This window comes from Bos indicus, chromosome 15, assembly GCF_029378745.1.
Source record: "Bos indicus isolate NIAB-ARS_2022 breed Sahiwal x Tharparkar chromosome 15, NIAB-ARS_B.indTharparkar_mat_pri_1.0, whole genome shotgun sequence".
Lineage (NCBI taxonomy): Eukaryota > Metazoa > Chordata > Mammalia > Artiodactyla > Bovidae > Bos > Bos indicus.
The window spans coordinates 79,711,949-79,734,844 of NC_091774.1; the positions used below are offsets into that span (position 1 = coordinate 79,711,949).

At 40.1% G+C, this 22,896-nt stretch overlaps 1 protein-coding gene and 1 pseudogene across 2 annotated transcripts in view; one reads left to right on the top strand and one right to left on the bottom strand.

The window, feature by feature from the left end:
- LOC139187197 (olfactory receptor 5M9-like) overlaps positions 1-22,896 on the top strand; it is a 203,973-nt pseudogene that overhangs the window by 53,420 nt on the left and 127,657 nt on the right.
- The window catches only part of LOC139187393 (fatty acid desaturase 2-like protein FADS2B), a 53,140-nt gene that overhangs the window by 24,338 nt on the left and 5,906 nt on the right, over positions 1-22,896 (bottom strand). For both annotated transcript variants that reach the window (XM_070804269.1, XM_070804268.1), the window contains exon 2: positions 6,779-6,889. In XM_070804269.1, coding sequence (XP_070660370.1) covers positions 6,779-6,889 — 111 coding nt within the window. The remainder of the gene's footprint in view (positions 1-6,778; positions 6,890-22,896) is intronic.

Sequence of the window (22,896 nt, forward strand, 5' to 3'; positions counted from 1 at the left end):
AGCTTAATGGCTATAATGGGTTTGAAACTCAGACTCTTGAGAAAGTGACCAGGGTATAAAAGAATGAAAACTGGATTGTTCAGATGTAAAAGAGAAGAAAAATTTGAAATAATAATAAAAAAGAGATATGAACATAATCCTAGAAGGAAGAAAATTCATTTCAAAATTCACTGATACTTTTAAATGATCCAATGCCTGGGAAAAGTCTGGATGGGCTCATCTTGAAAGGCCCATGAACATCAGAATTCTGGTGGCCATAGATAACTTTAATAGATCACACAAGTGTGCTAGTCAACAAAAGAGTCCAAAATACAGTACTTGGGTGCAAAATCAAAAAAGAAAGGTGATCTCTGTTCATTTCCAAGGGAAACCATTCAATATCAGAGTAATCCAAATCTGTGCCCTGACCACTAATGCTGAAGAAGCTGAAGTTGGATGGCTCTCTGAAGACCTACAAGACCTTCTAGAACTATTACCAAAAAAGATGTCCTTTCATCATCAGTTCAGTTCAGTCACTCAGTAGTGTTTGACTCTTTGAGACCCAATGGACTGCTGCACGCTGCTTCCCTATCCATGACCAACTCCTGGAGCTTACTCAAACTCATGTCCATTTAGTCGATGATGCCATCCAACCATCTCATTGTCTATCATCCCCTTCTCCTCCCACTTTCAATCTATCCCAGCATCAGGGACTTTTCAAATCCCTGTTCTTCGCATCAGGTGGCCAAAGTATTGTACTTTCAGCTTCAGCATCAGTCCTTCCAATGAACACCCAGGACTGATCTCCTTTAGGATTGACTGGCTGGATCTCCTTGCAGTCCAAGGGACTCTCAAGAGTCTTCTCCAACACCACAGTTCAAAAGCATCAATTCTTCAGCACTTAGCTTTCTTTCATCATAGGGGATTGGAATGCAAAAGTAGGAAGTCAAGACATACCTGGAGTAACAGGCAAGCTTTGCCATGGAGTACAAAGGGAAGCTGGGCAGAGGCTAACAGAGTTTTGCCAAGAGAACACACTGGTCATAACAAGCACCCTCTTCCAACAACATAATAGATGACTCTACACATGGACATCACCAGATGGTCAATACCGAAATTAGATTGATTATATTCTTTGCAGCCAAAGATGGAGAAGCTCTATACAGGCAGCAAAAATAAGACCAGGAGCTGATTGTAGTTCAGATCATGAATTCTTTATTGCAAAGTTCAGACTAAAATTGAACAAAGTAGGTAAAACCACTAGGCAATTCAGGTATGACCTGAAGTAAATCCCTTGAAGTTGTACAGTGGAAGTGAGAAATAGATTCAAGGGATAAGATCTGATAGACAGAGTGCCTGAAGAACTATGGACAGAGGTTCATAACATTGTACTGGAGGTGGTGATCAAAATCATCCCCAAGGAAAAGAGATGCAAAATGGCTAAGTGGTATCTGAGGAGCCCTTACAAATAGCTGAGAAAGAAGAGAAGTGAAAGGCAAAGGAGAAAAGGAAAGATATACCTCTCTGAATGCAGAGTTCCAAAGAATAGCAAGGAGAGATAAGAAAGCCTTCCACAGTGATCAATGCAAAGAAATAGAGGAAAACAATAGAATGGGAAAGACTAGAGATCTCTTCATGAAAATTAGAGATACCAAGGGAAAATTTCATACAAAGATGGGCACAATAAAGGACAGAAATCATATGGACCTAACATAAGCAGAAAATATCAAGAAGAGGTGGCAAGAATACACAGAAGAACTGTACAAAAAAGATCTTAATGACCCAGATAACCACGATGGTGTTGTGATCACTCACCTAGAGCCAGACATGCTGGAATGTGAAGTCAAGTGGGCCTTAGGAAGCATCACTACCAACAAAGTTAGTGGAGGTGATAGAATTCCAGCTGAGATATTTCAAATCCTAAAAGATGATGCTGTGAAAGTGCTGCACTCAATATGCCAGCAAATTTGGGAAACTTAGGAGTGGCCACAGGATTTGAAAAATCAATTTTCATTCCAATCCCAAAGAAAGGCAATGCCAAATGGTGTTCAAACTTCTGCACAATTGCATTCATTTCACAAGCTAACAAATTAATGCTTAAAGTTCTCCAAGCTAGGCTTCAACAGTACATGAACTGAGAACTTCCAGATGTTCAAGCTCAATTTAGAAAAGACAGAGGAACCAGCAATCAAATTGCTAACATCTGTTGGATCATAGAGAAAGCAAGGGAATTCCAAAAGACATCTACTTCTTCTTCACTGACTATGCTAAAGCCTTTGACCATGTGGATCACAACAAACTGTGGAAAATTCTTCAATAGGTGGGAATACCAGACTGCCTTACCTGCCTCCTGAGCAACCTGTATGCAGGTCAAGAAGCTACAGTTAGAACTAGACATGGGACAATGGAGTGGTTCCAAATTGGGAAAGGAGTACATCAAGGCTGCATGTTGTCACCCTGCTTATTTAACTTCTATACAGAGTGTATAATGCGAAATGCCAGGCTGGATGAAGCAGAAGCTGGAGTCAAGATTGCTGGGAGAAATACCAATAACCTCAGATATGCAGATGACACCACCCCTATGGCAGAAAATGAAGAGGACCTAAAAAGCCTCTTGCTGAAGGTGAAGGAGGAGAGTGAAAAAGCTGGTTTAAAATCCAACATTCAAAAAATGAAGATCATGGCATCTGGTCCCATGATTTCCCATGACAAATTACAGTAACGTTGTACTGGAGGTGGTGATCAAAATCATCCCCAAGGAAAAGAAATGCAAAAAGGCAAAATGATGTCTGAGGAGGCCTTACAATAGCTGAGAAAAGAAGAGAAGTGAAAGGCAAAGGAGAAAAGGAAAGATATACCCAACTGAATGCAGAGTTCCAGAGAATAGCAAGTAGAGATAAGAAAGCATCTTATGTGAACAAAGCAAGAAGTAGAGGAAAACAATATAATGGAAAAAACTAGAGATCTCTTCAACAAAATTGGAGATGTCAAGGGAACATTTCATGCAAAGATGGGCACAACAAAGGACAGAAATGGTAAAGACCTCACAGAAAAGAAGATATTAAGAAGATGTGGCAAGAATAAATAGAATTATACAAAAAAGCTCTAATGACCCAGATAACCAGGATGTTATGGTCACTCACCAAGAGCCAGACATTTTGGAGTGTGAAGTCAAGTGGGCCTTAGAAAGCATTGATATGAACAATGCTAATGGAGGTGATTTAATGCTAATGGAGGTGATGGAATTCCAGCTGAGCTATTTTAAATCCCCAAAAGATAATGCTATTATAGTGCTACACTCGATATGCAAATTTGGAAAACTCAGCAGTGGCCACAGTAGTTGAAAAATCAATTTTTATTCCAATCCCAAAGAAAGGCAATGCCAAAGAACATTCAAAGTACCATATAATTGCTCTCATTTCACATGCTAGCAAGGTAATGCTCAAAATCATTCAAACTAGGTTTCAACAGTACATGAACTGAGAACTTCCAGATATACAAGTTGGATTTACAAAAGGCAGAGGAATCAAAAATTAAATTGCCAACATCTGTTGGATCATAGAATAAGCAAGATAATTTTAAAACAAAACAAAACAAAAAAAAAAACTGCTTCACTGACTACTCTAATATTCCTCTGGGTTTACTGTTTCTTCTGACCCTTTGTGGATCACAACCAGTTGTGGAAAATTCTTAACAAGATGGGAGTACTAGACCTGCCTCCTGAGAAACCTGTATGCAGGTCAAGAAGCAACAGTTCGAACCAGACTTGGAACAATGGACTGGTTCAAAACTGGGAAACGAGTACATCAAGGCTGTATATTGTCACCCTGCTTATTTAATTTATATGCAGAGTACATCATGTGAAATGCTGTGCTGGATAAAGCAGAAGCTGGAATCAAGATTGCTGGGAGAAATATCAACAACTTCAGATAAGAAGATCATACAACTCTAATGGCAGAAAGTGAAGAGGACCTAACAAGTCTGTTGATGAAGGTGACAGAGGATGGTAAAAAAGCTGGCTTCAAACTCAACATTCAAAAAATGAAGATCATGGCATTCAGTCCAATCACTTCATGGCAACTAGATGGTGAAATAATAGAAACAGTGACAGAGTTTATTTTCTTGGACTCCAAAAATCACTGCAGCTGGTGACTGCAGCCATGAAATTAAAAGATGCTTTCTCCTTGGAATAAAAGCAGTGACAATCGTAGATAGCATATTAAAAAGCAGAGACCTTACTTTGCCAACAAAGGTCCATATCGTCAAAGTTATGGGTTTTCCAGTAGTCATGTATAGATGTGAGAGTTGGACCAGAAATAAGGTTGTGCACCAAAGAATTGTTGCTTTTGAACTGTGGTGTTGCAGAAGACTCTTGAGAGTCCCTTGGACAGCATGGAGATCAAACCTGTCAGTCCTATAGGAAATCAACACTGAATATTCATTGAAATGACTGATGATTAAGCTGAAGCTCCAATACATTGGCCACCTGATGGGAAGAACAAACTCATTGGAAAATACTCTGGTGCCTGGACAGGTTGAGGGCAGGAAGAGCAGAGGGCGACAGAGAATGAGATGGTTGGATGGCATCGTGGACTCAATGGACATGAGTTCGAGCAAACTCTGGGAGATAGTGAAGGAACATGGAAGCCTGGCGTGCTGCAGTTCACAGGGTCGCAAAGAGTCAGACATGACTCACTGACTGAACAATGGCATCTCGGCTCCTACACCTTGTCATAGGAACCGGGCTATGTGTCCAGGCTGTCTGCCTGGTGGCCCAGTCATCTCAGTACAGTGCGTTGCTTCCTGACACACAGCCTTGAGGAATGCACATGGGCCTCAGGAGTCAGCCTAAGTATTCGTCTTGGGCCTGCACGTAACCAGTCCTCTCTCCTCAGAGTCTTCCTATCCCCTTGTGAGTTTGTTTCTTCATTTCTTTAAGTGAAAATGTAATTCTTATTCTTTCTGCCTCACAGTGATCTCTGGATCACCACTTTGTACGAAGTATTTCAAAAGAATGGTACAATTATAAGCTGTTTTAAAACATGAAGTGCAAAACACACACACACACACACACACACACACAAACGCAGTGCTTAATATTAGCTAAAATCCCTTTAAGCTCAACCATTCTAGTGAAGTCTAATCTTATGGAGGCCCTGCCTTCTGAAGACAGTTTTTCATTCAACCAAAGTCTTGGCAAAAGAAAAGTGGTGCTTTTCGTGGGGGATACAGAAAGGTTTGGAGCCAGAAAGAGGTGAACTAGAGTTCCTGTTCTTTGCTTTTCAGAAGGTAGTTTATTCTCTTGGAACTGTAGTTTCTCCAATTGTAAAAAGAACTATAGTTAGGATATAGTCACATCACTGACTCAACAGCTATTTATGGAATTCCTACTGCAGGTCCAATCCTGTGCTGATAGGTATCGAGGTCTCAGATCAGATCAGATCAGTCACTCAGTCATATCCGACTCTTTGCGACCCCATGAATCACAGCATGCCAGGCCGCCCTGTCCATCATCAACTCCTGGAGTTCACTCAGACTCACATCCATCGAGTCAGTGATGCCATCCAGCCATCTCATCCTCTGTCGTCCCCTTTTCCTCCTGCCCCCAATCCCTCCCAGCATCAGAATCTTTTCCAATGAGTCAACTCTTCACATGAGGTGGCCAAAGTACTGGAGTTTCAGCTTTAGCATCATTCCTTCCAAAGAAATCCCAGGGTTGATCTCCTTCAGAATGGACTGTTTGGATCTCCTTGCAGTACAAAGGGACTCTCAAGAGTCTTCTCCAACACCACAGTTCAAAAGCATCAATTCTTCAGTGCTCAGCTTTCTTCATAGTCCAACTCTCACATCCATAGATGACCACAGGAAAAACCATAGCCTTGACTATATGAACCTTTGTTGGCAAAGTAATGCCTCTGTTTTTGAATATGCTATCTAGGTTGGTCATAACTTTCCTTCCAAGGAGTAAGCATCTTTTAATTTCATGGCTGCAGTCACCATCTGTAGTGATTTTGGAGCCCAGAAAAATAAAATCTGACACTGTTTCCACTGTTCCCCCATCTATTTCCCATGAAGTGATGGGACCAGATGCCATGATCTTCATTTTCTGAATGTTGAGCTTTAAGCCAACTTTTTCACTCTCCACTTTCACTTTCATCAAGAGGCTTTTGAGTTCCTCTTCACTTTCTGCTATAAGGGTGGTGTCATCTGCATATCTGAGGTTATTGATATTTCTCCTGGCAATCTTGATTGCAGCTTGTGTTTCTTCCAGTCCAGCATTTCTCATGATGTACTCTGCATATAAGTTAAATAAGCAGGGTGACAATATACAGCCTTGACGAACTCCTTTTCCTATTTGGAACCAGTCTGTTGTTCCATGTCCAGTTCTAATTGTTGCTTCCTGACCTGCATACAAATTTCTTAAGAGGATGAGCAAAATTGACATAGTCTCTGCTCTCATGGAAACTGGTTTAACAGGGAACATCAGAGAATTATAAGCAGTCATGGAAAAAGAAAAGTTATGTGCAAGTTGCATGCCAAGAAGTAGGTGGTTAGAAACATGGAATTACTGTTTGGCACAGGGCCACACATCCCATTCCTTTGATTCTCATAGGTTTAAGAATGCTGAGGATCTCAGGAGGATGACATTGCTTTGAAATACTTGGAATCCTCTCATTTATACTATTGCAGGTCCTCCCAGGCAGGATGGCTGGTTTCCCACAGAAAATGATAAATTGGCCCTGTAATGTACCTCGTCCCCATCCCTCCACATACTCTTGAGTCCCGAGACCTCACTCACATTTTTGTTTCTCTCCTGATTGGGCTCTTTTGGAGCAAGCTCTCCGATGAGCAGTGGTTTAAGGTACAACTGCACAATGTCAGGGTCCGGATGCATGGCTCTGAAGACGTCCTGTGAATCAGAGAGAACTGTTAGAGGCTTAAAAATGACACGTGTATGCACAGATATCTCCCCTTTCTTACCTCGTTCTGTACTGACCTTAGGAATCAGCACAGACTGTGTTATAGAGCATTTACTTCTAACTCTAGGTTGACACTTCAAGTTCATTGATCAGAATTACCCTTGAAATTCCTCTGTGGCAGATTCATTTTGATATTTGGCAAAACTAATACAATTATGTAAAGTTTAAAAATAAAATAAAATTAAAAAAAAAAAAGACAATTAAAAAAAAAAAAAAGCCTCACACTGCAGATCCACCCACTGAGTGCATGGCTTACTAGGCAAGTCCTGGGTAGAAAGTTGATCCCCAAGCATTGGAAGAGATTGTTGTTTATTTTATTGAGCCCAGAAGCAGTAGTTGGCTTTGAGATTATGGGCCATGGTGAATCTTTAGAGTCAAACCTCAGGCTTGGTGTGGGAGTTGCCCACATTGTTTGGAGCATGCAGCAACCAAGACTGCCTATGCAAATCACATCTCTCAGTTTCCGTTTTGCTTGTTGGTCAAGGACCAAGGGACAGAGGTGTTTGAATTAAGTTATTTCCAAGGAAAGACAAGTTAAAGTTGATGATGATAACAAATGTCTAAAAGAGCATGGGAGCAAAGCCCTCGAATCCTTAGTTGTCTAAAGTGGCACTTTCTTGGTTAAGTTTATCACTGAAGGAGCCTTAGCACTCTTTCTAAACAAACAAACAAACAAACAAAAAAACACCATAGCATTCTCTGTAGGGGCTAGAGACAGGCACAAAATAGAGCTGACCAACTATATTTTTCCAACTCCATTCCCATGTTATGTAGTAACTCCAAGTGGCTATGAGAAGCAGTGTTGGTTCCAATGTCCTGCTTAAGTTTGGAAATAAGAGATTAGACTTTTTTTTTTTTTTTTCTCCAGGGATTTAAACTGCTTTGGGGGGAAGGGGGCTTCTCCAAGAGTAAGATACTGGACTTCTTGCTATTATGGCTTTGAGAATAGGAATGACTAATATGAAGAAAAATAACCAAGGTTTTAATTTGAATATGTGGAATCCATACACAATACCCTGGAGTGGTGGTGTTGCATAGTGCTGATTAGGAAACTGGATCCCTGAGCAGCCTTCCCACACCTAAGTTCTACACTTGCTGTGCAATTGTGGACAAGTCTCTTGACCAGTCCATGCTCCTGTTTTCTCTTCCCTAACACGGGAGTGACGGTAATAGCTACTCAATTTATAAAGTTATTATAAAAATTAAGTGAATTGATTAGAATCTGAGTGGTTTATAGTAAATTCTCAAACATATTAGTTCTCTTTCTTATATGTATACCTCTAGGCTTCCCTGGTGGCTCAGATGGTAAAGAATCTGCCTGCAATGCAGGAGACCCCGGTTAGATCTCTGGGTTGGGAAGATCCCCTGGAGAAGAGAAAGGCAACCCATTCCAGTATTCTTGCCTGCAGAATTCCATGGACAGAGGAGCCTAGTGGGCTACAGTCCACGGTGTTGCACAGAGTTGTACATGACTGAGCGACTAAGACACACCTGGATAAGAGCTACCTGCCTTCCTTCTCTTCAATAAAATATAACAGTTCAGAGAGTTTTTTTCCATACTCCACTCAGAGTGAGCTCTGAATTATTTTAGTGAATATAATGAACCGTCCATCTTCAAAATCTAAAGCAACTTTAGATACATCTAGAACTACATACAAGCCGACACATAAAGCATGTCCATATGTGTAGGCTTGTATGTGTATATATATAATGAATGAGATTATTCACAAGGTTGCAATATCAACTCTTTAAACTCACTTTTCTAGATTAAGTGCTGAAAGAAGGGATTTGTATCTTCTAGAACCAGTCGAGGCTCTACTGTTCATTCTGCCTTTGTACACTTTCTCTGACCCCCTTGGGAAATGCTGCTTTCAAAGATGTGTTTTCGTTGTCACATTCAATGACCCTAAAGTTAGTTTACCTAACCAGGATGAGAGTCATTCAGTGATTAATAATGTGACTAAAACATTTCAGGGTGGCCCATACTGAAAAATCATGTTCTGCCTGCTGTTAAGGAAGAGATGAGGGTGAGAAACATTCTGAGGGATCAAGATCAAAGTGTAGAGGAGGGGTGAGGCCCTGCATTTGCATCTTACTCTGAGCAGTCATCCAGAGCCCTGGAACAGTGTGCTGATGCTAATATTCCTCTGGGTTCACTGTTTCTTCTGATCTTCAGCAAGATTCACAGGTCAATACTGCGACAACAGAACCTGAAGACCTACAGGGTTTTCCAGAATAGTAAGAATTTCCCTGCTGTGTGGAACTCTTTTCATTGTATTGATGGGCAGTACAAATGTGGTTTAGGCAGTCTTAGAATATTCAATTTGAAGGAATTCACTATTAGAGTCTAGATACCGAGTAAGTTGTGAAATCTTCTCAAAAGGCCTTCAAAAATGAGTTTGTTTGTTTTTTTTTTAATTAACTTTATTTGGCAAGTATGCTCCTCCTGAAGAAAGTCCAGGGATAAATGAAGGGGAGAGGGAGTAACACCATTTTTTTTAGTGTATCCTGTATACAAGGTGCTCTATGGGCCAACTCATCATCATCAACTTAGTTATGTGAGGTTCTATCATTTTTGTTATACATATAAAGACTTCAAATGGCAGGACATTGCCACAGTAAGTGGGAGAGCCAGGATTTGAACTCAAGTTGATGTGGCTTTAAAGCCAGGAAGCCATAAAGGTCCATTCCAGCTTTAACATGTACAGTTCTTTTCCTGAAAGAAGGATAACACAAGATTGTTTTGGGAGGATGTTAAGATCAGTATATGCATGGTAGGCAGTTAGTAAAGTATTTCCCCACCTTAGGTTTTAATAACGTGCATCACTTTGTCTGTGGCCCCAACCTGCTGGGAGCCGGCATATTGCATATTGAGTGCATATTGCATATTGAGTGCAGCACTTTCCACAGCATCATCTTTCAGGATCTGGAATAGCTCAACTGGAATTCTATCACTGCCTGGAGCCAGCGTGAGGAACTCCACCCATGACAAAGGTCATGAGGAAGGAGGCTTGGCATACGCAAAGGCGGGATCGAGCCTCAGGAGTCCCCCATCTACCCCCAAATCCAGAGTCTGCCTACTTTCTGCTTTGTGCTCTCACCTACACCTCTGACTTTACGGGGGGCTGTCCCCCATTACCTCTCTCTGAAAAAAGAGTTAGCTTACAGCTCCAGTTAATAATTCCTGAGTGTGACAGTGTTTAACCTACAAACTCCTTTGGAAATCCTCTAGCCTGCCTGAATAGGTTTTTCCGGCCACATGTGATTGCTCAGAGCCTCCCAACTGTGAGAGGCATGAGATGTTCTAAACTGTCTAAATACAGATTCCTTTGAGCAGTTAAAAGATTGATTAGACATTGTACTGGTGAAGGGATTTTCACTTGTTGGGCCAATGTTTGCTGCTAAGTTTCCATATCCCTTACCTGCTGTGTCCCTGGCAGTGTATTGATTAATATAATTGGTGTAAATAGTAGCTTTAATGTTTGTAACCTGGGACCCTTGAGTTAATTCTTTTTCTTGTTATAGCCCACCACACCTTTGCTCTGTAGGAATGCAACTTTATCTAATGCTTTTGGAGGGTGGCGCTTGACTTATCACCTTTAGAGAAAAATAAGTTTTCTGAAGAAAGGGTCTTAAAATGTTAACAGGCCTCCGGGCCAGAAGATGATGCAAATCACCTAAGCTTTTGCATATGATAAGTTTGCAGGAAGAAAGCCTGGCTTGCTGCATGACTCTACCCCTTCCCCCATTATCCTCTATGCATAACTTAAGGTATAAAAACTACTTTGGAAAATAAAGTGTGGGCCTTGTTCACCGAAACTTGGTCTCCCCATGTCGTTCTTTCTCTTACCTTCTGGCTGAATTATTCAGCCTCTTTTCTCCACTGAATTTCCTCACTGAGCTATCCTTATTTCAGCCTCTTTTCTCCACTGAATTTCCTCACTGAGCTATCCTCATTCTATTACTCTTTATATCCTTAATTAAAGTTTAATTAAGCAGTAGTTTCCTGATCCTTGCCGACGCCGTCCCCGCTTCGAATTCCCTGGATCCACCGGGGCTGGACCCCGGCAAGTGGCGCCCGGAACAGGCTAATTCTAAGGTAGGTACCTCAGAAAAAGTGTTGAGAAAGTGTTGAATTTACGGGACGGATAGGCCCCAACCCAGGGTGCCTCGGACCCCCCTGTAGGACAGACAGGGCGAGTAGTGGTGGGAAGTGTTAAAGGGGTTTGAGAGAAAACCCAGTTTTTATTGAAAGTGTCAAAGGGGTTTGAGAGAAAACCCGGTTTCTGAGTTAAAAGCCCAAAGAAAAGCCTGATCTTTTAAAAGCTAAAAGCTTTATCTTCTATTATACTTAATTTTCTGACATGGGTAACACTGAAACTAAGAATGGCAACTCTTTATACAAGTAATCTTGAAACTGTTAAAGAGGCTACTGTTAATTTAGATACTTGGGTGAAGGTAAAAAACAACTAAAAACTTATCCTATAAATATGATTAAAAATGTTCTGGACCCCCATAATGAGGCTATTGGATAGCTTATGGGAGAGGCTATAGCGGTGGATGGTAGTGGGTCTCCACCTTCTGCGCAGATCATATTTTCTGCCATTGACAAAGAAAAGGAGGGAGACTGTGCTCTACCTCCTGAGGAAGGAGAGGGCTTACAGGATGCAGCGGCCGGGCACCCTGACGAGCCCCCTCCCCCTCTACACAAACCTTTAAAAATTTATCCAACAATTCCTGTTTTAAGGCGACTACTCCACCTCTGCTTGCACCTCCCAGGGCCTAAGAATTCCCCAGTTTACATCCAAAGCCTCCCAGACCATTGCCTAAGGCTGAAAAAGATTAAAAAAAAAAATTCTTTTAAACAAAGGAGCTTTTAAAAAATACACAATATACAGAGCCTGCTCCTTGCAGAAAACCCCCTCAGGGGGGCCTCACCCAAGCCAAAAAAAAAAGAGAGAAAAAATAAAAAGAAAAAAGAAAAAAAGAAAGAAAATAGAGAAAGATCTAAAGATATAGAAAAAGCTAAAGAGTGAAAAGGAGAGAGGAACAGAGAAGGAAGGAATCAAGGAACGCAGCAAGATTGAGAAAGGAAGAAAGGAAGTTAGAAAAAGAGATACAGAGAGAAAGAGAGGGAGGAGGGAAGAAAAAGAGAGAAAGAGGGTAAAGGGAAAGAAACGAAGGAAAGAGAAGGGTAGCGAAAAAGGAAAGGGGAGAGAAAAGTGAGAAAAGCAGAAAGAGAGGAAGAGAGAGAGAGACTGTAAGAGACACTGTGACCAGGCTCCCTGGCGAGCTCCCTCCGGCTCTGCGCAAACCTTTAAAAAAAAAAAACTTATCCACCACTTTCTGATTTAAGGCGATCACCGCCGCCTCCGTTTGCGCCTTCCAGGGCCCGAGAGTTCCCCACTTTGCCCCCAAAGCCTCTCAAAGTGTTGCCTAAGCCTGAGGAAGATAAAAAGTTTTTTGAACAGTGGAGCTTTTAAAACAGACTTTGCACAATATGCAAAGCGTGCTCCTTGGAGAAAACCCCCTCAGGGGGGTCTCACCCAGGCTAAGAGAAAAGCGGAATGGTAAGGGGATTTAGCAACAATATTAACCCCTGACATGCCAGTTGCTCCGATTCCAATGGGAGTGGCTGGCCCCCTGCCTGAGGACATTGTAGGACATGCGCTAGGGCGTAGCTCGCTTTCTTTTCAAGGAATTTCGGTGGTGCATGGTGTAGTAGATTTTGATTATATTGGAGAAATTAAAGTTTTGATCTCGCCGCCTACCAAAACTGTGCAAATTAATAAAGGTCAAAGAATAACACAGTTTTTCCTTTTACCTTATCAGGCAGGAAAAAATTTGACTTCTCAAGCTAAGAGCCACAGAGCGTTTAGATCTAGTGATCTAGCCTTTTGGGTGCAGGAAATTACAGCTCCAAGGCCTTTAAAAGATCTTTTAATTCAAGAAAATAAAATGTCAGGGCTATTAGACACAGGAACAGACGTCTCAACATTTATGGGAAAGCCTGATCCAGCTCCTGGCCAACACATACTACTGAAAATGAGTTGGTGGGATAAGAGAAAGTGGTATGCGGGGTGGGAATGATGTAAAAAAAAAAAAAAAAGGTGAGGGAGAGTTTAAAACTTTGAAGAGTAGTGAGTTCCCCATTGCTGGAAGTATTCAAGCAAAGATTAGATGGTTGCTTGTCATCTAAAAAGCTGTAGACCAGATTTAGGTTACAAAACGATAACTGGAGAAGCTTATAAACATGTTGTGCAACACCTCTTTACTTGCTTCTCATATTTAGGTCTGCCAAAAGTTTTAAAAACTGATAATGCCCTTTTGAAGCTGCGGAGAGATTGTTTACTAACTTTAAATGATTTCGAAAAATTATTAGGGGACATTAATTGGATATGCCCACATTTAAAACTGACTACTGCAGATTTAAAGCCTTTGTTTAATTGCTTAAAAAGCAATCCTAATTCCAGTTCTAAGAGAAAGTTGACGAGACAGAGTTGGCTCTTGTTAAAGTAGATGACACTTTAAATGATCAGTTAATTAGGATTAATACTACCAAAAGATGAGATTAAATTATTCTTGCCATAAAACATACACCTACAGGATGCTTGTGACAAAAAGGCCCATTGGTTCCATCTACCAGTGACGCCAAGAAAAACAGTTTTATCTTATCCCAGCTCAGTGGCACAATTAATTATAAAAGGAGGAAAAAAGAAGTGTGGAACTTTTTAGAAAAGAAGTAGCAAATATAATAATTTCACTCAATAAGGATCAACTGTAAGTCTTTTATGAAATAGTGATAATTGGCAAGTTGCCCTGATAGATTTCAGGGGTCAAATTTTGTTTCATTTGCCCTCAAGCCCCCACAGTAGTTAAAAGTTCAAAAATGTTAGATTGGCAGTTTGAGGATACCTGTGGAACTTTCCAACCCTATGTAGTTCCTACGCTCCCCTTTACCCTGTGGGGGAGGGACGTGCTGTCTCAAATAGGAGATACTCAGAGAAGGGTTTTCTCAATTTCTTAGTTATCAACAGGTGGTACAATTAACAATACTTTATATATTTTTATAAATACATAATATAAATATATTTGCCTAATTACAGTTTGCCTAATTAGGTATGGGTATAAATAAAATATAATAAAGGTATATCTAATTCTATTTATAGATCTATACTTAATCAATTTGTATATAAATTATTGTGTATACTATGTATGCATATTATATATATACTGTATAAATATATATTGCAGTAATGTCGTGTGTGTGGCTGATATTAATTGGTATGGATTGATGTGCTGTGATGATATATGTTCTATATACTGTATAATTATATATGTGTGACATGTACTATTGCAGTACATTGGTTTGTGTTGGTTGGTATTAGCTGTGTACGTGTTGTATTGCTGTAATATATATTAATTAACATATTAATTATAAAGATTAATTCAAGTATATTGACTATGTCAGTAAGTTTATACTTGTTGCCATATATAAATACATATAAATACATTTTGCATTTAGGTATATCTGTATACCAAAATGAGATAAGGAGGTTATACATTTATTATTTAAATTTATACAGAGACCTAAACTAAACATTAGACCTAAATTAACATATCTCTAAATTTATGTTGTTAAAATGTAAATTTTAAAAATTTTAAAAATTAAATTGACAATTGCTTGACAATTCCTTTGCCATAAAACCCCCATAGGTGTAATTGGGGTAGCCAGACAAAAAATTGGTTTTATGGCAAAACGGCCCCCTAGAGTGGGTCCATCTTCCCGCTCAAACTAAAAAAGTAGTGGCTTCTTATCCAGGATTGATAGCTACTTTGATATTAAAGGAAAAAAGCAGATCATTGAATTATTTGGTAAAGAGCCATCAGAAATTGTAATTCCATATAATAAGGAACAACTTGGTGCTCTTCTAATGTTTGATAAAAATTGGCAGATTGTTATAGGAAACTATTTTGGTCAAAATTTTACATCATTTACCCTCGCATGTTTTGCTGAATTTTATATCCAGACATCCAGTTATTTTTCCTGTCAGATGTAAACAATCTCCTATTCCAAATGCTCAGATAGTTTTTACTGATGGGTCAGCAAACGGTAAAGCCTCCATAGTTACTAAAAATCACCAAAAGGTTTTAGAAACACAGGAAACTTCAGCTCAAAGCGCTGAAATAACAAGTCATAAAGGCTTTTGCTATGTTTGCAGATGAGGAATTTAACCTTTATTCTGATTCTCAGTATATTGTCAGGTTGTTTCCACACATTCAAACTGCGGTTTTGCCTGAAGGTAAAACTACCATATTTCATTTGTTAAGTAAATTACAGCAACAAATTTGGAAAAGAAATAAAATATTTTTCATTGGACACATTCGGGCTCATTCCAGATTGCCCGGCCCTTAAAATGCCTTTAATGATTTGGCTGACTTGTTAACCAGAAATACAGTGGCTACTGTGATTGAGGAGGCCAGAGCCTCTCACTCACTTCATCATCAATACGCTACTGCTTTAAGATATCAATTCCAAATTCCCAGAGAGGCTGCTTGAGAAATTGTGCATTCTTGCTTACACTGCCCCACTGTTTATAATAGTCTACCTATGGGAGTTAATCCTCGCGGTCTCAAACCTAACGTACTCTGGCAAATGGATCTAACTCATGTTTCTTCATTTGGAAAACTGTCCTTTGTTCTTTAACTGTAGACACCTTTTCTCATGTTATTATTGCAACTGCTCGTACAGGGGAAGCAATTAAAGATGTAATACAACATCTCTTTACTTCTTTTTCATATTTGGGCCTGCCAAAAACTTTGAAAACTGACAATGCTCCTGCTTACACTTCTAAGTCTTTTCAGGAATTTTGTATAAAGTTTCAAATTAAACATAATACTGTCATCCCTTATAATCCCCAGGGACAGGCCATTGTTGAAAGAGCGCATCAAACATTAAAAATCCAAATTCAAAAACTAAAAGAAGGGGAGTTTAAGTATAGCTGTCCCCATCAAATCTTGCAACATGCTCTTTTCGTAATAAATATTTGCTCTTTTCATAATAAATATTCTAAATACTGATCTGGCTGGAACTACTGCAATGCTTCGTCATTGGTGCCTGGAGCAATTAAATGCAAAATCATTAGTTAAATGGAAGGACCTCCTCTCAGGACAATGGAAGGGTCCTGACCCATTATTAACTAGCAGTCGAGGATGTGCTTGTATTTTTCCACAGGATGCAGATTCTCCAATTTACATCCGGGACAGGCTGATTCGACATGTTGCAGTCCCCCAGACATCCAGTTCCCCCATTGCTTCGATCACAAAAGAGGAGCCCGCCAGAAGGGGAGGCAAGATAAACATCGAGATCCCGGCGAGACTGATGGGGCTGCTGCAGTGTGAACTCCAACCAGAAAATAATTCTACTTATTCTGTTTTGGCTTGTCTACCCTCTCCTTATGTTTTTCTCTTTACCAATGATTCTGGAAAACTTAATGTACATGTGACTTTCACTGGTGGACCCAATGCAGTGACTTGTGAACAATGCATGCTCTCATCTTGTTTAAACCCTCAATATAATGTTTGCTCCTTTGTAGTGTTACAACGTCCACCTTATCTTATGATGTAATGACTTATTCATATAACTGTAGTCTTGCTGTGTTACAACAACTACAAGATTTAATGTGATCATGACGATTTGTGGGTACTTATTTTAGGAATATCAGCTTTAATAGCAGCAATTACTTCTGTTACTGTGGCAGCAATATCTGACTCAACAAGTGCGTACTGCCCAATATGTTGATGCTATGTCTAAAAATGTCTCTTTAACTCTAGCAACACAGGAAGTTATAGATAGAAAATTGGAGATGAGAGTAGACGCCTTAGAAGAGGCAATAATGCATATTGGGACTGAGTTACAGGCTTTAAAAGTGAAAATGGCTCTGTCTTGCCACGCTGATTACTGGTGGATATGCGTGACATCTTTAAAGGTAAACGAGACAGATTATGAATGGGAAAAAATCAAAAATCATATCTCAGGTGTTTGGAACAGCTCTGACATTGGCCTGGACTTAGGGAAACTTCATAATCAAATACAGACCTTGAAACACTTTCGACTGGATTTTACCGCCGCTGGAGCAGCTAATGACTTATTTCACACCTTCTCTAACTATTTCTGGAAAAAACATTCTGTCTAATATCTTTAGTTCTAATTTTGCTTCTCATAATCATTCTTCCTTGTATTGTCAGGATTCTTTGGCAGAACATTCAAAAGCTTGTGACTGAGCTGCATCTGGCTGTTTTAAGAAATAAAAAAGGGGGAGATGCCAGGAGCCGGCATATTGCATATTGAGTGCATATTGCATATTGAGTGCAGCACTTTCCACAGCATCATCTTTCAGGATCTGGAATAGGTCAACTGGAATTCTATCACTGCTGGGAGCCAGTGAGGAACTCTGCCCATGACAAAGGTCATGAGGAAGGAGGCTTGGCATACGCAAAGGCGGGATCGAGCCTCAGGAGTCCCCCATCTACCCCCAAATCCAGAGTCTGCCTACTTTCTGCTTTGTGCTCTCACCTACACCTCTGACTTTACGGGGGGCTGTCCCCCATTACCTCTCTCTGAAAAAAGAGTTAGCTTACAGCTCCAGTTAACAATTCCTGGGTGTGACAGTGTTTAACCTACAAACTCCTTTGGAAATCCTCTAGCCTGCCTGAATAGGTTTTTCCAGCCACATGTGATTGCTCAGAGCCTCCCAACTGTGAGAGGCATGAGATGTTCTAAACTGTCTAAATACAGATTCCTTTGAGCAGTTAAAAGATTGATTAGACATTGTATTGGTGAAGGGATTTTCACTTGTTGGGCCAATGTTTGCTGCTAAGTTTCCATATCCCTTACCTGCTGTGTCCCTGGCAGTGTATTGATTAATATAATTGGTGTAAATAGTAGCTTTAATGTTTGTAACCTGGGACCCTTGAGTTAATTCTTTTTCTTGTTATAGCCCACCACACCTTTGCTCTGTAGGAATGCAACTTTATCTAATGCTTTTGGAGGGTGGCGCTTGACTTATCACCTTTAGAGAAAAATAAGTTTTCTGAAGAAAGGGTCTTAAAATGTTAACAGGCCTCCGGGCCAGAAGATGATGCAAATCACCTAAGCTTTTGCATATGATAAGTTTGCAGGAAGAAAGCCTGGCTGGCTGCATGACTCTACCCCTTCCCCCATTATCCTCTATGCATAACTTAAGGTATAAAAACTACTTTGGAAAATAAAGTGCGGGCCTTGTTCACCGAAACTTGGTCTCCCCATGTCGTTCTTTCTCTTACCTTCTGGCTGAATTATTCAGCCTCTTTTCTCCACTGAATTTCCTCACTGAGCTATCCTCATTCTATTACTCTTTATATCCTTAATTAACGTTTAATTAAGCAATTGTTTCCTGATCTTCACCTATGCCATCTCTCCTTCGAATACCCTGGATCAGCCGGGGCTGGTCCCCGGCACCAACCTACTTCTCCAGGTTTACCTCTCACCGTACCCTTCATGCCTCATCCTCTCCAATGGAACTCTCCCTATTCAATAAACATTCCATGACCCTGTATAGTTCTGAAGTTTTGTAATACATACTGCTCCCTTTGCCTTGACTGCTTTCCTCCATTTTTTTTCTACTTAAATTTCCTTCTTATTCTTGAACATCCACATGAAATATGCCTTCCTAACACAGTCAGGAAAGTTATTTATGATCTCTCTGGGCTCCCATGACACTTGTTCCTAAGGCTTTGCAAATGATGTTGCAGTGAATCTTTGTATTCACAAAGGCCTTCTCCAGTGCCTTTTGACTTTTTTGAAGACTGAGACAATGCATTATTGATTAAATTATACCTGATATTTTTCACTGTGACTGGACTATGACATGTGATCAAGAGAGGTCTGATGAATAAGGGGAAGGGTGAATGAATAGAGCAGCATATGACTTCTCTAAAAAGGAGAAAGTTGAGAAGTATTGAGTTCAAAGGATATGGGTCTTAAGCACTGCTGTCTCTTCCCCACTCTCAGCATCTCTATTTTCTGACCTTTTAACTACTTTATCATCTCTCATTTTCATCTGTTATCTTTTGATTCACTTCTCAACCATCATCTCTGTTTCCTAACCTATTCATAAATTTATACTGTAGCTCTTCTTAACACTGATTATTTCCCAAACAGTATCAACACAGAGGAAAGATGTGATTATCTTTGCTTTCACAGTGACTTTGGAAATCCTGCTGATTTTTTGCTGTTATTTAATGGGGGCTGGAAAGATGTCCATTATTGGAAGAGCAGTATGATCCCTAGTGGGAGAGACAAGTATGTAAAGTGAGAAGGCCTGAGAAGGATCATGTCCTTACATCTTAACTACTGTATACAGGCTGTGCCCCACATCAAGGCACTTGGCCTAGAGGGCATGTGTGGGTTGAAATTCAGGAGACACTCCATTTGCCAAATATTGTTCTGCAATCAATCAAAGTATGTGCCTATTAAATTTACACCAAAATACAGTATAGGGAGCAGTGCAGTATGTTGTTTATATTGGGAAATTTATCTCTGAAGCTTCGATTTGTTTTCTAACTGTGGATACTACTTAGTCTGCTGCATGGGCTCATTTATTCCTTCATTCAGTCAGTCAGTCATTACAAAACCTTGCTGAATACCTAGCCAAGCATCAAAGAGCTTAAGCTTTGGAATAAGATGCCATTAAATGGTGATAATTTTATATTATTATCATTATTTGGTTCCTCTGAAGTGAGTTGAAATTTCCCAAAATTCAGAAAAAAAAAAAAAAAAAACTACCCATGGTGAATTTATGTATATAGTCACAAAACAATATAACTAGAACATAGATTTTGATTTACTTATCTCAAACAGCCCACAGGGGAATTCCTTGTCAGTCTGGTAGTTAAGACTCCATGCTTCCAATGGAGGGTGTGGGTTCCATCCCTCTTGGGCAACTAAGGTCCCACCCGCCTTGCAGCACAGCCAAAAAAATAAAAATAAAAAATTCACCAGAATATTCAATACCCAACCACGGACACCCATTCCTACACGTTTGGGTAGTTCCTCTTCTGGTTCCTTTTCAGATCTCATCTATTTCAAGGCAAATGCTTAATCAAGGTCCCTCGTATTTCTGGGAGATCACAAGTTTTGAGTAGGCTGATTTATGGGGAGAATATAGTCTTTGCCTTCATTGTGGAAAAAAGCCACTTTGGAGTGGAGAATATTTATGTGAAGTCACCAAAATTCCCCTCCACCCACATGGATAAACAGAGGGTTGTTTATTTATTTATTTGCCATAACTCACTCTATTGTTTGAGAACTTTCATTATTTGAGATTTTTTTCCTGTGATATACTTAACTAAGCTCCAGGCCAGACTCTCTCTATCTCCACTCTCCCTGCCAAACCTATTCATCTTTCTGACTACATTATCTCATAATGGCAACTGCCATCCACCTACCTATATAAGGCATCCATCATACAGTTTAGGCTCCTTACTCCTGCTTACTTACCCAGTCACTTATCCCCTATTATAAATTATGTCTCCTGGTTATCCACCCCCCTCCCTCATTTCTGTTGTCACTGCCTTTTTCAGGACTTCAACATGTTCCCTGGACTCCTGCCTTCATTTTGACTCTTTAAAAAAAAAAATTTATATGGGGTCATAGCCTATTAACAATGTTGTGATAGCTTCAGGCAGACAGCAAAGGTCCTCAATCATACAGATGCCTGTATCCATTCTGCCTTGACTAACACTTCTTGATCTTCAGCCTTTACTTAACCAACAGGCTGGCATTTGAAAAAGAGTCCCTCTTCATGGCCATTGTCATCCATTAGCACTTTAACTGCACTTGTCTCTATTCTCATACCTATTTTTCACCTTGAACCATCATTCAAATGAGAAACAAATTAAAATTTAATTTTAAAGTAAAAACAAATGTTGACAGCCCACAAAAGATGCAGTTATTACTGATGACAACATTCCTTTTACAAACAGCTAGGTTTCCTTGTAGGATTGGGTGTAGGGAGGGATGCTGGGCTAGAGAAGTTTCATTACCTGCAGTGGGAGGAGAGGATGACCTACAGTGATGGTAAAATCCAGAGTCCTTCGCTCAGAACTCAAGACCCTTTCTCCCTCTCCTCCTTCTCTTGTCTCTTTCTTTACTTCCCACACACTTCATCCTCTCTTCCTCCTTCCCCTCTTCTCATCCTTAAGCCATCATATCGACCAGGATTGTGTTAAGCAAAGGATGTGGCCAGGCCGGGACACCTATTCTGCTGGTGCTTACTCACGATGTGAACCTGATCTGTATTCCACCTCTGTACACATCCTCTCTTGCCCCACCCCAGCCTTGCCTCTGCTGATTCCACATGAGTCTTTTGGACTTGCACACAGCTCTAACCTCTTCCACATTGCAGTCTTCCAAACAGTTGAAACACATTTTGCTATATTTCCTCCAGGCTTTTGTCATCTTTTTCCTGTCATATTGAATTTTTACCCTGATGAAGAGCTTGAGTTTCTCAGTGTCCCTCTCAGACCCTGATGTTTAGACATGAGGTGGCTTAGCATGCACCTTTGGTAATAACCATGACTTCTTTGTTCTGAATTTTCTGCTCTTGTGCATACCTCACAAGATTCCATTTACATCTTTTGTGGAGCTCAGAAATATTATTGACTTACTTATATAAAACTTGGGGCTTCCCAGGTTGTGCTACTGGTAAAGAACCCACCTGCCAATGCAGGAGACATAAGAGATGCAGGTTCTATTCCTGGGTAGGGAAGATTCCCCTGGAGGAGAGCAGAATAGTCCACTCCAGTATTCTCACCTAGAGAATCCCCAAGGACAGAGGAGCCTAGTGGGCTATAATCCATAGGGTTGCCCAGAGTCAGAGATGACTGAAGTAACTTAGCACAACTTAGCATGTAGCATGCTTCATATGGACATATTGTAATCTATATGATTAATTCTTCTTGTTGGACTTATAGGTTGTTTCTGGCCTTTCATAGGTAAGTTTTTCTAGGTGAGAAGATCTTTAGTTATTAGCATTGTGCATTAGTTTTAAATCATACAATTTGAAAAAAAAATAAAATAAACAACATGTTCTATAATAGGAATTGATGTGCCTGTGTCTTGTATAATAGACTTACCCTCTTCCAACAACACAAGAGAAGACTCTACACATGGACATCACCAGATTGTCAACACTGAAAACATATATAGTATATTTTTGCAGCCAAAGATGGAGAATCTCTATAGAGTCAACAAAAACAAGACTGGGAGCTGACTGTGGCTCAGATCATGAACTCCTTATTAGCAAATTCAGACTTAAATAGAAGAAAGTAGAGAAAACCACTATAAAATTCAAGTATGACCTAAACCAAATCCGTAAGTATTATTAAGTGGAATTGAGAAATAGATTCAAGGGACTAGATCTGATAGAGTGCCTGATGAACTATGGATGGAGGTTTGTGACATTGTATAGGAGAAAGGGAGCAAGACCATCCCCTAGAAAAAGAAATGCAAAAAAGCAAAATGGCTGTTTGAGGAGGGCTTACAAATAGCTTTGAATAGAAGAGAAGTGAAAAGCAAAGGAGTAAAGGAAAGATATACCCCTTTGAATGCAGAGTTCCAAAGAATAGCAAGGAGAGATAAGAAAGCCTTCCTCAGCGATCAATGCAAAGAAATAGAGGAAAACAATAGAATGGGAAAGACTAGAGATCTCTTCAAGAAAGTTAAAGATACCAAGGGGACATTTCATACAAAGATGGGCTCAATAAAGGACAAAATGGTTCCTTCTGGAACAGAGGCAGAAGATATTAAGAAGACATGGCAAGGATACACAGAAGAACTGTACAAAAAAGACCTTCACGACCCAGATAATCATGATGGTGTGATCACTCACCTAGA